General features: G+C 39.5%; 1 protein-coding gene across 1 annotated transcript in view; it reads right to left on the bottom strand.

Moving 5' to 3' along the window:
- Positions 1-16954, bottom strand: part of RAB3GAP2 (RAB3 GTPase activating non-catalytic protein subunit 2) — a 104497-nt gene that overhangs the window by 59769 nt on the left and 27774 nt on the right. The window contains exons 3-7 of the mRNA XM_040263255.1: positions 3873-3996; positions 2955-3036; positions 825-872; positions 669-744; positions 249-350 (exon numbers count right to left, since the gene is read on the bottom strand). Of these exons, the coding sequence (XP_040119189.1) occupies positions 249-350; positions 669-744; positions 825-872; positions 2955-3036; positions 3873-3996 (432 nt within the window). The remainder of the gene's footprint in view (positions 1-248; positions 351-668; positions 745-824; positions 873-2954; positions 3037-3872; positions 3997-16954) is intronic.

The following is a 16954-nucleotide window of genomic DNA, read 5'->3' as shown; positions in this document are numbered from 1 at the left end:
GAGAAAACCTTTTGGTTTCTAACTCAAGTGTTTTATTTCACTGTAGAACAAAGCATACGAAATTTCAGTAAGTAAGTAAAAGCAATATTGGTGTTCCTTACTCAGCTATGAATAGCTTCTATTTCTAAAGTCTGACAGCAGGGCTAACTGTGCCACGGGAAGATACCTTAAAGTTTTCACCCAACAAGAAGGAAGAAACTACTTCAGAGTAAAGCCACTGTCCCTGTGGACACAATCTCTTACGCTACCTGCTCAGTCACACCAGGATGTCGTGGGATTTCGTAGGTCCTGCACTTGAGCTGAAGCACTGAGTCCTCGTTCAGGAGCTGTGCGAGCAGGAGGACACCGTTCTAGGAGGAAGCACAGAGACGAGCCTGCTTGTTTTCTTACCAACATACCTGAACAGGTGTGGCTGGGCAGAGAGTGGCGTTTCCCCCACAAGTCTTCCATGGATGCCAAGTGGTATGTCTGCACAAGAACATGGCTTCTCTTCTCTATAGTTTACAGCAGAACCTTCCACCACAGCTCCCCCGTTCCAGCCTTCACCCCCATAAGTAATAACTTCACATTCAAGTAGCAGGGAGTGAGTCACCAAGGAGTGTAATGGGAATTCGGAACCAGGTTTTCCAGTCAAATGGTGCCTTTTAAGTGCATAACGCTCAACTCACCTCTGTGTAGAAGCGTACGTAACCCGAAGTAAAGCCCACCACGATGCAGGTCCAGTCTGGACGTCCAGTGGAACTCCTGTTACAAACAAAATCAATGATCTTAAGAGTTCATACATCAAACCAAAAAAAAAGCCTCACTTACTCTCTTATCCTTACCTCTTCTGGCTTGCTAGTGGGATGCACAGAGCACTGGTTACACATTCCCTAAAAACAAAGACAAAATCATATGTTTACCCAATCAATTTATCAATGACTTTTCTATCTCTATGTTTGGATGTTAAAGGACAATTAAGTGGAAGATGAGCTCTGCGGACCAGTTGTATCCAATACATAAATTTAAAAAATGAGCAAAACTCCACCAAAAGACAGGTAATAAAACCCATTCACATAAAAGCTAATGTCACATTCACTTGAGGTTAATAAGAACAGTATTTTTCATTCTGTATTGTCATGAAAAGCATAAAAGTAAAAAAAGCAAACCTTTACCATATACAACTGATTATACACAAAAGTAAGAAAACATCAAGGGATCACCAAGCAGTCATTTCCCACTGTTCCCCTCCCCTCCACATCAGTGAAGAACTTGGGCAGAAGGTGGGAGGAACTGGCAATCACATAACAGGCAAACTGCATTTCTGTTGAGAACATGATTCTAGAGACCTGCCATATTTCAACTGGCTGGCTTCTTTTTTTATATTTTGCAGAAATTGCTGCTGATAATCTATTTCTAAGCACCTGCTGTGCTGGATGGTCCCTAAAAGATTTTTTTTTTCTGACAGGCAGATTTGAGAAAAATTTGTCCCATGCCCAGAGACAAGCCTCAAAATTAAAATAATTCCTACTGACTTCTTCCTTAAATTGTCAAAACTCAGGATCATCACCAGTTTATTTAACAAAGTATAAATCCTCTTACCCATATATCAAACTAGACACCAAATGAAATGAATCTTTTTGGTTGTTTGTTGTCTCTAAGGTAACTGAAAACATATTAAAGTAACACACTAGCATAAGTGTGTGAGGCTCTTGACAGCCTCAGGCCCTGCTGTCATGCCTGCATGCTTAGTCGTGTCTGACGCTTTGTGACCCTCTGGACTGTAGCCTGCCAGGCTCCTCTGTTCATGGGGTTTTCCAGGCAAGAATACTGGAGTGGGTTACCATTTCCTTCTCCAGGGGATCTTCCCAACCCGGGGACTGAGCCCACATCTGTGTCTCCTGCATTGCAGGTGGGTTCTTTACCCGCTGAGCCATCTGGGAGGCCCTAGAGTAACTGAACCTTGCATGTGCATTTCCAACAGAAATTAAAGGTCTTCAAAATGCTTAGACTAAATGACTCAAGGAGAAATGGCATTTCACTGAGTCTCTACAGAGTGTCAGGCATGTACTATGGATTTCTACTTGATTGTCTTTTATCTGAATTTAAAGTCTAAAGAACCTTATTCATTCCAACTAGATAACTTTCAGTCATAAAAATTTAACTGAAAACAATTTTTGGCTGCAGGTTCCAGGCTAGCAGCTCCATCACAGAACCATGCTAGAGATCTGGTTTTAAAACTCTAACTGGGTCAGTAGGAAACTTGAATTTACTAACTTGCATTTCTTAAGTATTTCTGAGCTTTCAGAATTAATGTAGCACTGTCACCTTTAAGTACAAGCCCAGTGCTAACAAAGCAGAGAGGACCGTGGCAGCCCTTGACTTTTTGGCTGAATAAAAATTAACAATGAGGGATTTCCCTGGTGGTCCAGAAGTTAAAAGTGCACACTTCCACTGCAGGAGACACAGGTTTGATCCTTGGTTGGACAACTAAGATCTCATATGCCCTGTGGTATGCTAAAAAAAATAAAGATAATAATAATAAAGAGCTAAGGAAAAGACTGTTCGTGGGGCTCTCAAGGCAAGAATACTGGAGTCGTTTGCCATTCCCTTCTCCAGGGGACCACAGGTTGTCATGGGGTCGCAAAGAATCTGACATGACTGAGTGACTGAACTGAAGGAAAAGACAAAATCTAGACAGGATATTACGGAATTCTCTCTAAACTCTTCTGTAAATCCTCTCCAAATACAAGGGGTTTGTTTTTTTTTTTTGGTTCTTTGATTAATAATTACATGGTTAATAAAATTAAAATTTACTGCCCAAATCATGCTCTACAATCTCTAAAGCTGCAATGAATATACTTTTAATCAACATTCCAAATGACAAAACATCTTAGCAGACTGATATACAAGTTATTCAGTTTCACATATACATTTGACATATGGAGAGACAAAAAGAACTACTTGGTCCCTACCCTTCTTCAACACTTAAAGAGCCACTCCAACCAACAGCAAACTGCATTTCTTCCTTCCCTTTATCACTGTGTTTCCATTTTGCTGGGAAAAAAACAAACAACCAAACATCATCACACAAAATAACTTTAATTACAGCATACTAAAACAGAAAATTTCTTAATTTCATTCTTCTCCTTTAGAATGATGAGGGCAGAATTTAATAGTTCTATATTAATTTATGTGGGTCTTTCTATAAGTAAATAAAATGTTTAAAAAATTTTATAAGATTGTTATAACACTCTCTTTAGTCTTTCTTCCAATTCAATCCATGTAATAAAGTTATTAATTCTTATGTATTACCCCATCATTTTTATTTATAAAACTTTTATCTTCAATTGGCAAAGAAAAATTTTCTAACAGATTTATGTTATTGGAGAGTAAATCTGCTTAATAGTGCCACTCCGTACCCATTTAATACAAGACCTTATTTATTTTGATTAGTGAGGTTTTCCACCTTCTATATATAGCCAATAAATTAAATCTTCAACAAAAATTGTAAGCTAAGCTTATACCCCAAATAGGAAACAACAGTATTGTGAGCTTTCAAATTAGAGGTGAAAGTCACCCAATTCACATTATTGCTAAGAAGGGGTCAGTGGCCTTTTTAGCTCTAACTGCCCCTTGTGAGAATTGGGCAATGCCCAAAACTGCTTCTAAAGTGCCAGAGTATCTGCAGCCAAGAATGAAAAACAGAGAAAAGAAACAGAAAAGAAAGGAAAAGAAAGGGGAAGAGAAAGAAATAAAAGAGAATCAAAAGTCTGTGCAACATATCAAACTATCAAATGCTGCCATAAAATGGAGAAGTAACACTTTTTCTTTCTACCTAATTCATTTTCTATTCTATGCATTAAAATAAATGAAAATTACAGAGTACTTACGCACTAGAAATACAGCTTTTTGTTCCCGAGCTATAACCATAAGATCATTGGTTGGAGATAATGATAAAATACATTCTTGAAGCCAGCAAGTTTTTTGTGGTTTGCAAGTATTTCCTTCTTCTTCCTGTGAGTAAAACTACAATTACTTCCATGGAAAAATATCAAGAACAATTCAACTCACCATGTCCACCTTGAGAAGCAAGGGAAAAGAAACCTTCCCAATTCTTTTATAGTCTCAGTAATATTTGTTATCAAAACATGTCAAAGATGACCAATAAAAAAAATACTCACCACAAGCAGATCTCAGTTTTGAAAATTAATGTAAAAATTTTAAATAAAACAGACAGCAAGACATTAAAAAAATGATTTAGTTAGGAAATCTGGTAACTAATCCTACTTGAGACAGATAGCTAGGGCATCTGCAGCTAGACAGCAAAGAAAATATTACCTGACACTTATGGCCTGTAAAGTATGATAATTATGACATTTCCTTTTATGTGGTCTGAAAGGTGTTTTCTTTTTTTCAACTAAATGTACTTACTATATAGGTAAATTCCTATGGTTAAAAATTCACAGATCCAAAAAGGTCTTTGCAAAGTCTGACAATTCCTGTATTCCAGCCACCCTGCTGTTCACCCTGGAGACAGCAGTGCGACTGTATCTCATGTGTATTTCCAGAGACACCATGCATACGCAAATATGATTAACTACCCCTTTCCCATTTCCTAACACAAATGGTAGCATGCTACATACATACTTCTATATTTTATGTTTTTTCTCTTAACATACACCTTAGATTTCACTTTACCTAAAGTTCCTTAATTTCTTGATGGCTGTAGAGCATTCCATTGTAGAAACACCCCAGCCCCCACTGACTGACATTTCTGTTGTTCACACTCTTTTGCTGCTACAAATGACGCTACAATGAATAATTTTATACATTTATCATTTATGTGGGAGGATGCCAGCAGGATAAGTTCTTAGTCAAAGGGAATGTATGTTAGTAAATCTGCTAGCTATGCCCAAACTGTGCTCTGCACAAGTTGTGTTAATTTATAATCTAATCCAGCAAGTTTTGAAAGTGCTTGCTTCCTCAGGGACTCTTCAAAAGTGCTTCAACTCTGATCTTTGTCCAACTAGCACAGAAAAAGTAGTATCTTAGTCTACAGCATTGCTCTTATGAGTAAGAATGGGTGTTTTTTCATATGCTTAAGAGACTTTTCTATGAACAGTATGTTCCATTCCTTTGCAGACCCTCTGTTGGGTTGCTGATCTTTCTCTAATTGATTTGTATATTTTTTTTTTTACATAAAACGTTTATTTTTCCTGGTAACACTGTATTGCTTTTTGGAGACTTATTTTGTTTTATTCAAAACACACAAAATAGAAGGGGAAAATCACCCACAATTGGGACACCACTGAATTTTCATACTATCATCTTAATGGCTTATAGAAGGTTCTTTTCCTTAGAAACTGCTAAACTATTCTGCTATTTGGGGGCATGTTTTGACATTATTTTAAAAACGCTACATCAAAACCTCTACATATGTTTCCCTTCTTTCGTTTTCTTAGCATTTTTATATACAAAGAAAATTGGCCCTTTGAACAAAAGTTTTCCCAAGTTCATGTCATAGCTTAGTTTTCTTCATGCAGAATTTTCAAATTTTATGTATTAAAATTATTGATCTATTTATATTTACTCTTTTATAGCTTCTAGGTTTTATGTCATTTGATCTTCTACCTTACTCAACCCTACCCGACAGCTTTTGGATTGAATTAACCAAGATGGGAGGGAAAAGAGGGAGAAGAGATGCAGGTGGCTGTCATTAAAAAAAAAAAAAAAAAAAATTATGTTTTTTAAAGCTTTAGGGCTTCCCTGGTAGCTCAGATGGTAAAGAATTCCCCTGCAATGTGGGAGACCTCGGTTCGATCCCTGGTATGGGAAGATCTCCTGGAGAAGGGAATGGCAACCCACTCCAGTATTCTTGCCTGGAGAATTCTGTGGATAGAGGAGCCTGGTGGGCTATAATCCATGGGGTCGCAAAAAGTCAGACATGACTGTGTGACTAACACAAACAATAAGAATATATTACTAGTACAATAAAACTTAAAAGATTTTAAAAACAGACAATCATTTTAATCAGAAATATTATGGCAGAGTTTCTAGGAAAGATAAATATTTCTAGGAAAGATAAACATACTATCAAAGAAATGTTTAAAACAGAAATAAAATATGGATTATAAGACATCATTAGGAAAATCTCCAAGTAAGTCTAAAACCTTTGGAATAGTCACGTAATTAGTTTTCTTTCTCAGTGGAAGGAACCATATTACTCTTTCTTCTACATGGTACGCTAAAGAGGTTGCTGCTGCTGCTGCTAAGTCACTTCAGTCATGTCCGACTTTGCGACCCCAAAGAGGTTGCACTCACTCCCAAAAGATAGGGAGAAGAGTCATATTGGCATGATCCCTTATTTTAGTAAAGCTCCAATTTTTAGGACTTTTGTTATCCAGTCTGTTGTTTTTAATGTGTATTTTTCTACATATAAGCCAGGGAGAAGATTATTCCCTAAAAAGTGAAAGTTACAAGGTCAAAGTGAGTTGTAATTCACTTCTCCCTTGGCCCACAGCCTCCGCCTGAGTGCACAGTCTCTGTCTGGCCGGCACTCGCCCAGGACTCCTCACAGCACCCTATGGTTTCCTCTACTTCACTGAGATCCAATTACACTAACTCTGAGGTTCAGGGGTTTTCAAGGGAAAACATCCTTCAGGAAGAAGAATCAAAGCAGGGAGAGTCATATAGGGTTATTTTTTAAGTGTTCTGTTTGATAAGAAATTAAGAGTATCTAAACTCTTTGACTGCTCTATAAAATTTCCATTTCATTGCAATAGAAAAGAAATCCAAACAATGTTCCAGAACAGGGATAATACAGCTCTACTTTTGGCAAGCTCTATTAAAAAATTTTTTTTTAAATAACTGAACATCTATACAAATGAGTTCCTTCCTTTTATCATACTTCCAAAATTTTGTTCAAACAGTAAACTCCAAAAAGTCTTTAAAAATTACTTTTCAACAAAGAGTATCATTCCTCTGTTTTTATCCTGTTTTCAAAATAATGTCACTAGTAAGGATGAGAGCCATGTTTACATGTGCCCAAAAGACAGAGTTTAAGAAATTCAAAGATGGAAGGCATTTAAAGACTGACTGACCCATACCTCATTCTACAATAATAGTAGAGTCTTGAGACGGTTAAAAATATGTACTCCCTGCCACACAATCAGCATCTGAGGCCAGAAGAGGACCACTCTCATCTTGGTGGGTGACTGCAACAGATCTTTAAGAAGCCTTAGGATATGACTCCCGGAGAAGGTGATGGCACCCCACTCCAGTATTCCTGCCTGGAAAATCCCATGGATGGAGAAGCCTGGTGGGCTGCAGTCCATGGGGTCTCAAAGAGTCGGACACAACTGAGCGACTTCACTTTCACTTTTCACTTTCATGCACTGGAGAAGGAAATGGCAACCCACTCCAATGTTCTTGCCTGGAGAATCCCAGGGACAGTGGAGCCTGGTGGGCTACCGTCTACGGGGTCGCACAAAGTTGGACACAACTGAAGCGACTTAGGAGCAGCAGCAGGAGGATCTGACTCCAGTCTCAGTCAACGAAAAGTGTTTTCTCTGAAAGAACTGCCCTATTATTTATTGCTATATAGCAGACTGGGCTTCCCTGGTGGCTAAGAGGTAAAGAATTTGCCTGCCAATGCAAGAGAGGCAGGTTTGACTCCTGGGTTGGAAAGGTCCCTCGGAGAAGAATGGCAACCTGCTCCAGAATTCTAGCCTGGGAAACCCAGGAACAGAGGAGACTGGCTGGCTACAGTCCACGGGGCCACAAACAGTCTGGACACAACTTAGCAATGACACAACAATATAACAGGCTACTCTTCCTGCGGTTCTGCAAACTGATTTAGAGCTGTGAGGAACCATATGTGAACGTGGGAGTCAGCACATTCTTGAGGCACTGCTCTGAGTTCTTCCTTTAGAAAGACTCTCTCCTCTCTTTTCTGCCTGTCTACCTCATGTGCCAGATCCTACTGCAAACCCATTCTCTTCTGACTTTACCATCTTCCGAATTTATTGCCATGAAAAGTCTTACTATTCTCTGATGTTTCTTCTGTGATTGCATTTCTCCAACCCTCAACTAGATGCCTTCCATACTTTCCATGACTCCTCTACTCCGCTCACTGCATAACTGCAAACATGAGTGAATAACAGCTTTCTAACTCCTCCTTATTTATATTCACAAAGATACTTGCATAACCTAGTATTTATTCTTACACATGAAACTATATCACAATGAGCAACTGATTCAAGGCTAGTATGCTAAGTAATGTATCCATAAGGAATAATAGTATCTTTAGTAATATTTTTCCTTAAGTAATTTTATGATTTAACATTTTAAGATTATGGCTGACGTATCCATGTAGGTACAATATCCATGTAGGTACAAGTAAACACACAAAGTACTACTCTCTCTATTGGGTGGGTCTAGCACTCAGTGTCAAATCATAATCAAGTTTTGTCTTCCACCATGTCCAGCAAGTGGTCTATAAGGCATTTCAGCACAAACATGAGTTTTGCCCTATAAGAATTAACCAGGATGAAAGCACAAGAAGTAGATATCACTGAGAAGCAAATTCAGAGAAACTACTCCACAATGACTGGTTGGTTACATCCCTACCCTTGCTGAGCCATCTCATTCATGTACATTTTTAGTAATATGAAACCACATGGATCAGCATTCCAATTTCATCTATTGATAATGAGGGCTGGTAGGGGAGGGGTGAGAAGATGGCAAAAACTCATACCTTCCAATACTCTTCACTCTCCAACTCTCCATCTTTCCTGTGACTGTGGGACTAAAAGCAGATCCTCCTAGTCTATCACGTGAAGCTGAATGAGTACAAGTGGGAGTTCCATATACCAAAATTAAGTTATAGAACACGCACATGACTATATTACACAAGCAGAGGTCAGAGATACTGCGGATTCAGCTACAGACCTCCACAATAAAGCAAACAGCACAACAAAGTGAGTCACATGAATTTTTTGATTTCCCAGTGCATATAAAAGTTATGTTTATACTATCCTGTGGTCTAACAGCATTATGTCTAAAAAATGTACACTCTGTAATTAAAAAATATTTATTGATAAAAAATGCTAACCATCATCTTAGCCTTCAGCGAATCATAATCATTTTACCAGTAGAGGATTTGCAATATTTCAAGAATTAGAAAAATGTGACAAAGAAACAGGAAGTGAACAAATGTTGTTGGAAAGTACCACAAACCTTCAATTTGTTTAAAAAAAAAAAAAAACACCACTATATCTGCAAAGCACAATGAAATAAGGTATGCTATTCCTTCTTGTTATGGTTAAGTCACCTCCAACTCTTTTGCAACTTTACAGACTATAGCCTTCCAGGCTCCTCTGTCATGGGACTTCCCAGGCAAGAATACTGGAATACACTGCCATTTCCTTCCCTAGGACTTACAGTATATTAGGTTACATTATATTAAGATATCATATCATCACTAGGATTTGACATGTTATAAAATTCTAGATTTAAAGCTTTAGTCTTGCTGCTTGGGAATGATGATAGTATGTCATGAAATGCAATGGTGTGTGCTCTTAACACAAGCTCGATAGCTCTTTTGATCCACAGCCACACTGGGGCGGGGTAGGAGCAACCACAAGTTCCTGGTCACATTTAATTCTGAAGGTACAATATTCAATGTATCAGATACGATAAAATAAAAAGCCTTTTAAGGACACAACTAAAAACAAGTTATTATCTTTAAAATTATAAACAGAGCTAAAATGTGTTATTTCTCCACGGGCTTAGCTATTTTGCCCCATGCAGTGTGAATGTTTAACAGAAAATGATAAAGCAAATGGAAGAATTGAAAACAATTGGGAGTGGAGGTGGGTGAAGAACTCCTATAAATCAAATGTCTTTCAGTAAGTCCTCAAAAAGAAAAAGAAATCCCTTGGTATATCTGAATCAACAATTAATATGCTGTATACAAAAGCAAGCAAAGAACAACAGTATGGGGAAGTAGATGTCCTACACTGTTCACTCTCCTCTCACAATAAAGGAATCCTTTGGCGCCACCCTAAGCAGAGGACAGTGATTTCATCGAGAAGTGTTTGCCCCAGATGTGTGTTTGGGTTTGGCCACCTAACAGGAATGACACAGGGCTGACATCAGTGACCTCAATGATGTACACAGGAACATCTGCCACACACTCACTAAGTGCCAGATGCTGTGTTAAATGCTTTACATATAAATCTTACTTAATTCTCACTGTTGCTCTCCAAGAAAGCTCCATTACTCCTCTCCTTCCCTACATCACAGAGAGGGAGCAGGGACTTGGACGCAGGCATTTGAATGCAGGCCCTGGGGTGCAAACGCCTGGACAACCCCCTGTGCTGTTTCCAAGCTGCACTGCCCTGAGAAGCTGCACCCTAGAAGCAAAACTGTCATAGCCTCTTCAACTCCACTCTGCTCTGCATTCAGAATGAAGGGAGTGACAAGGAGCTCTAGTCTGCTTCTAGACTGAAAGACGAGCGTCCCTCGATGATTAAAAACAGTAAAGGGAGGAAAGTGGGCTGTCAAGGTCTCATAAGAATGTGCCTACACACATTTGCTGGCTGGTAAGATGCAAGCTCATCACTGTTTTGTACTATAAGGGTATCTGCTACCAATTAAGATTTTTCTGAAAACCTCCCCACACGAATATGGGGCCCATGGCCATGAACAATGCTCCCTTGAAGGTAATGATTCTACAATAATGCAATCATGTAATAAAGTACTTAATTTCCCTAGTGAGGCATGATATTTAAAAAAACAAAAACAGCACCATCAAGGACTACCTTGGCTTGCCACAAAAATCAGCACGCACTCAGATGCTGCTGCTGCTGTTGCTGCTGCTAAGTTGCTTCAGTCATGTCTGACTCTGTGCGACCCCATAGACGGCAGCCCATCAGGCTCCACTGTCCCTACGATTCTCCAGGCAAGAACACTAGAGTGGGTTGCCATTTCCTCCTCCAATGCATGAAAGTGAAAAGTGAAAGTGAAGTCGCTCAGTTGTGTCCAACTCTCAGCGACCCCGTGGGCTGCAGCCTACCAGGATCCTCCGTCCACGGGATTTTCCAGGCAAGAGTACTGGAGTGGGGTGCCATTGCCTTCTGTGACTCAGATACTAAACTTAACATTAAATTCATCCATTAGCTATAAAACACAGCTCCTGCTTAGGGGTGAGAAAAGAGTGCATAATTTTCTTTTAGCATATCCTAAACTTCAAAGTTTTTTCTTTGCCTTGAGATTAGTAAAATATTTTCTTAATCTGCACAAATATGGAAGCCATCAACATGGATTATGAAAGAGAATCCATTCTAAACATGAGGGCTGTAACAAATACATATTTTAAACTTTTATTTCTTTTGATGTTAATCCCACAAATTCATCAAACGATTAGTCTTTCACAAGGCAGCAGATGGAAAATGCAGTAATTTAACCAACCTTTCATTATAGCTGGTAAATATCACTGTGAAGAGTGGCAAATGTTTTGTGGTGTATCAACCACTGTGATGACTAGAGAGCCCCTGCAGCAGCCCAGAGTAATTTTTCAAAGCTTTCAGCTTTAGTTAATAAGTCCATCACTTGCAGTTGTCACTGTCACTGTCATTGTGCTCTCACAGACACATACATGTAACAGTGGTGCCAGCAGAATCCATTACAAATAAGGGACTGTCAGCATATTCAGCGTAAACTCTCAGTATTTCACTTCCTAATTCATGGGAATAAACTAGTCATCTACACTTTCTGATTGATGTTAAAGCTAAAACTCCAATATTTTGGCCACCTGATATGAAGAGCTAACTCATTTGAAAAGACCCCGATGTTGGGAAAGATTGAGGGCAAGAGGAGAAGGGGACAACAGAAGATGAGATGGTTGGATGGCATCACCAACTCAATGGACATGAGTCTGGGTTAAACTCCGGGAGTTGGTGATGGACTGGGAGGCCTGGCATGCTGCGGTTCATGGGGTCGCAAAGAGTCGGACACGAATGAGTGACTGAACTGGACTGAACTATACTTTCTAAACCAAGAGGTGTAAGTGCTTGGCAATTTTGAAACACAAAGAAGTAAATAACAATGCCATATAAGTTGTCTTTTTTTTTTCCCCTAGTTTCCTGTTAGCATATGTACTTCCCAATGCTTCTCAAACTTTTTTTTTAGGTTGCAGGACTTTCTTATTCCCAAACAAAATTTTATACAGTATTTTAATATATGAAATAGATAAAAGCAGAAATGAGGAAGCATCTCTGTAGAACCTTAGAGCTTTCTCTAACACATCATGAAAAGTATTGGTCTTGGCCTTTTTCCAGATCACAGACTAAAATTCTCAAATCAAACATCTTAAGTTAAGGTCTTGTCAAAATTAAAATGAGGCAAGGCAAGAGCTATAAAGTTGGTTACAAATTTCATTACAGATAACCCAAAGGAAAAAAATTTACAAACACCTCTGAAGTCACAAAAACCTCTGACTTCAATCTTTCAGTTTTTAAAATTACTTTTCTTTCTAACCTTAGAGTAACTTAACGGTAATTCAGTAACCCTTCCAGTTTTATTTCAACTGTCAATTCCAACAGGATTAATTATGCTATTATTTTAAATTGTATATATATGACCCCATTTTTAGAGAATTATCTGTGTGCCCATTCATCCAACCACTCAGCCAAATGTGCCCACAATTACTTCTTAAAGTTAGTAATGATGACTATTTTTAGATGTTAGAAAGTTACGTATTGTATTCTTTATATTTTTTCCCTACCTGAATTTTCTGTAAACTTCATTTTTACAAAAGAAATTCATTACTCACAAAAAATTCACTTCACAAATAATTACAACAAAACACCAAACATAAAAATCAAACTTCTTTATTTTTGAGATAACACTTAATACTAAAATCTATGTGCTTCCTGGGATATAAGAAAATACTTAACAATTATTACTCAAAATCTTTACTATCGAGTTGGACAAATAAGACTCAATAAACAAGAAATAATCAGCATCCAACATAAGTAAGAACAGATCTGACAGCTAAACTATGCTATGGACCTTAAACTGCTATTAGTGTTCACACACACACACACACACACACAACAGTACACATTCCCCAAAAAATACCTGAGCGAAAAGATGACCAATGCAGAGATGACCAATGTCACTCATAAATTTAAAAATACAAATTAAAACACTGAAATGGCATTTCACATCATTCTGATTTGGCAAAGTATATAGTTTGATAATCTACTAGGGGCCAATGATTTCAAAAAGTACCACTGTAAGAAAACACATCCATCTCTCATAGTCTTGAGTTTCCCAGGATTGATAAAAATAGGCACACAGAGAAATATTTCATTTTTTACAAAATAAATAGCAGACAATGACGGAAAGCAATTAGCTCAGAGATGTTTTCATTTCTGTGACACAGAGAGTGAAGGAAGCCAGTCTCACTATGTTTGGAATATACAATGCGGCAGGCTTTTGGAAGCACCATTCGGCAATTTCTATTAAAATTTGAAACACACATGTATACCTTTTTGGGCTTCCCTGGCGGCTCAGTGGTAAAGAATCTGCCTGCCAATCTAGGAGACATGGGTTCCACCTCTGGGTCAGGAAGGTCAACTAGAGAAGGAAATGGCAACCCACTCCAGTATTCTTACCTGGGAAATCCCATGGATGGAAACGCGAGCTACAGACCATGGGATCGCAAAAGAGTCAGACATGACTTAGCAATAACTAAAACCACAACAACATGTATACCTTTTAAGAATTTATTCTAAAGGAAAAATAAGAATGGCTAACATTTACTGTGGCACATACTATGTATGTTCCAGGTACTATTTTAAGCACATCTTATTTCATCTTCCCTCAGAGGGTAAAGCGTCTGCCTGCAATGCAGGAGACCCGGGTTCGATCCCTGGGTCGGGAAGATCCCCTGGAGAAGGAAATGACAACCCACTCCAGTATTCTTGCCTGGAGAATCCCATGGACAGAGGTGCCTGGTGGCCTCCGTAGTCCATGGGGTCGCAAAGAGTTGGACACAACTGAGCGACTTCACTTTCACTTTCAATAATCCTATAATTTTAATCCTATGACTAATAATCCTATTAGTCCCACTTTAGGAATGAGGTACTAGACTGAGAGAAGTTATAGAACTTGTCCAAGGTTCTACAGTCACTGAGTGGCAAAGATAGGACAGAAATTCCAGCAGTCTGACTTTCATTCATCATACTGCACACACGTGCAACCAAAGATGCACAGTAGATGTAAAAATGATTACAGCACTGCCTGTGACAGGAAAGAGAACAAAAACAAAATGTCCCTCAATAGGGGTGTGCTTGAATCAATCACAATACATCTAGACAATGAAACAGCACTACTTTAAAAGAACTAGATGATTTATATATGGAGACACAGAAAAACCTCCATATTACACTAAATGGAAAAGGCAAGACTTAGAACAGTATGTAAAAATGAAGTCTATATGGACTTGACATAAGGAGAATTAAACATATCAATTTTACCCTCACTTTCTCAGCACCCTCAACCCCACTAAAACCAGCAGGAAAAGAGTTTGCTTCAAGTATGGGCAAAAAGAACAAGAGGAGAAAAACCACTAAAATTTGAGAACTAGAAAGCAGATGGACAGGAGGTAACTGATTTTACAGTCCTTAGAAAACTGACTCCCACTAAAGTGATGCCTGGGAAAGCAGAGAAGCAACTCCAGTTGCACTGCAAAATTGCCAACAGGCTTAGCTCCCTGTGGAAGTGAGAGCAAAGAGTGGCTAAAGTCAGAAGGCTTGGTTGAAAAAGTGCTTAGGCAGAGGCAGGTCCCTAGATCCCCTCCCTGACTCCTCGTTCAGTCACTGTCCCTCTCTCTCTGCCAGAAGACCAGAGGGCCATCACCATGCAAAACCAACTCCCTGAATCTACCCTGCAGGAATGCCTGAGGAGTCCAGACTTGAACTAAAATGAACAACTGCTGAGAGCAATGAAAAGTGGTGACTAAAATATGGAGACTAAATATGGAGACTACAAATAGGTCGCTCTTAAATATTTAAGCATTAATATTGCCACTAAAGCTGAGCCTGGACTGTTGGTTGGTCTGTGGTCCAAGACCCAGGAACAGGTTACACTGTTTGCTGGTGAACAGTTCTTTAGCTGCACTTTTCATCCTAGCAAACCACTCCACAGGAATCTACTAAAACCAAACTCATGGCCATAAAGATAAAAGGGTTTTTTTTCCCCCTCCTTTTTAAAAAAAATTAAATAACTTTATTTCTTAAATTGAGGTATGGTTGATTTACAAGACCAAAAGCTTAGAGGCCCACAAACGAGGCCAAGAAATTTTAGAGAACAAAAGGAGGTAAAGGTGGGAAGAAAGGCTCAGAGGGTTACACAAGAAACCATGGGCTTTCCACAATTTCGATTTCTGAATTCTAGCATGACTAACATTTTGGGTGGCCAATCCTGTTTTGGAGGATGCCCTGTGCACTGTAAGATACCTTGCAGCATCCCTCCAGTTAGCACCTCCCCCCAAGCTATGACAAGCAAAAGTGTCTCGAGACATTGCCAAATGTCCCCTCAGCGGCAAAATCACCCCCGGTTGAGAAGCACTAGGCTAAACCCAGCTTCGTGTTACTGTGGAGAGGAAGGTCATTGGGAAACAAAAGTGTTTCTAATAGTCCAAAGTCCTGATGAGGCCCACCTTAGGACAGAGACCCTCTGCGACCACACCCCTCACAGGAGAGCCTGGGGCATGCTCGCAGCATCCTGTGGGTGCTCTCCTGCCTCTGGCTGAGCCCGTACTTACGTGTCTTCTGTGGCACATGGCATCAGAGTCCACTGGCACTAAAATAAGGCAAGATATTTTCCAGCATTACTCCAGATTATTGCCTGAGATGGTAAAGAATCTGCCTCCAATGTGGGAGGTCTGGGTTGGGAAGATTTCCTAGAGAAGGGAACGGCAGCCCACTCCAGTATTCTTGTCTGGAGAATCCCATGGACAGAAGAGCCTGGCAGGCTACAATCCATGGAGTCACAAAGAGTTGGGCAGGACTGAGCAACTAACACTTTCACTAATGCTCTAAGAATCTCTAATCAGGTCGTGCTGTCTCCCATCTCTCAGCCTCTAAATGAACATTTTTCTGGGGCCTCTATCTGGCAAGCATGCTTATATTTCCATTAATGTGTGAAATCAGTAGTGCCTCTGTAAACGGCATGCTATCACCTTCTGTAAAACAGATAGAACACAGTCCTACAGTGTCTTTTTGAATGAAAATTTCCCATGCTGCCTACCTTAACTGAGGACCTTAACCTAAGACCTTTTGTGTTCCTGTTTCAGAAACTGCTGTCAAGCTAATCCTTGATTCTGTACTTTCAACCCTTTGGTTTTAATGAAAGAAAGCTCATTCAATCTGCCTTACTAGTTAAAATTAAATTAACCTGGCAAGTTTCTTCCCACTGCCTCAACTCTCATTATAGCATGAGGCTAAGCAAAATAGCACCTTACTCCCAAAGCAAAAAATTATACCCAAACTAAAAGCCCTTGCATGCATGCTATGTAACTTCAGTCGTATCTGACTCTGTGTGACCCCATAGACTGTAGCTCGCCAGGCTTCTCTATCCATAGGATTTTCCAGGCAAGAATACTGAAGTGGGTTACCATTTCCTTCTCCAGGGGATCTTCTTGACCCAGGGATTGAACTTGTGTCTCCTGTGTCTCCTGCACTGGCAGGCGGGTTCTTTACCACTAGCACCACCTGGGAAGCTCAATTCCCATTACAGCTCAGCAAAGTATCACCTCCTTCCCAAAGTGAAAAACTACACCCCAACTAAAAGCCCTTGTGCCGTGCTGCGCACAGCTGCTCAGTCGTGTCCACCTCTGCAACCCCACGGACTGTAACCCACCAGGCTCTTCTGTCCATGGGGATTCTCCAGGCAAGAATAC

The sequence above is a fragment of the Oryx dammah genome, unplaced genomic scaffold (assembly GCF_014754425.2).
Source record: "Oryx dammah isolate SB20612 unplaced genomic scaffold, SCBI_Odam_1.1 HiC_scaffold_21, whole genome shotgun sequence".
Taxonomy (NCBI): domain Eukaryota; kingdom Metazoa; phylum Chordata; class Mammalia; order Artiodactyla; family Bovidae; genus Oryx; species Oryx dammah.
The sequence above is the reverse complement of the archived record's forward strand: the minus strand, read 5'-3'. Positions and strand labels throughout refer to the sequence as shown.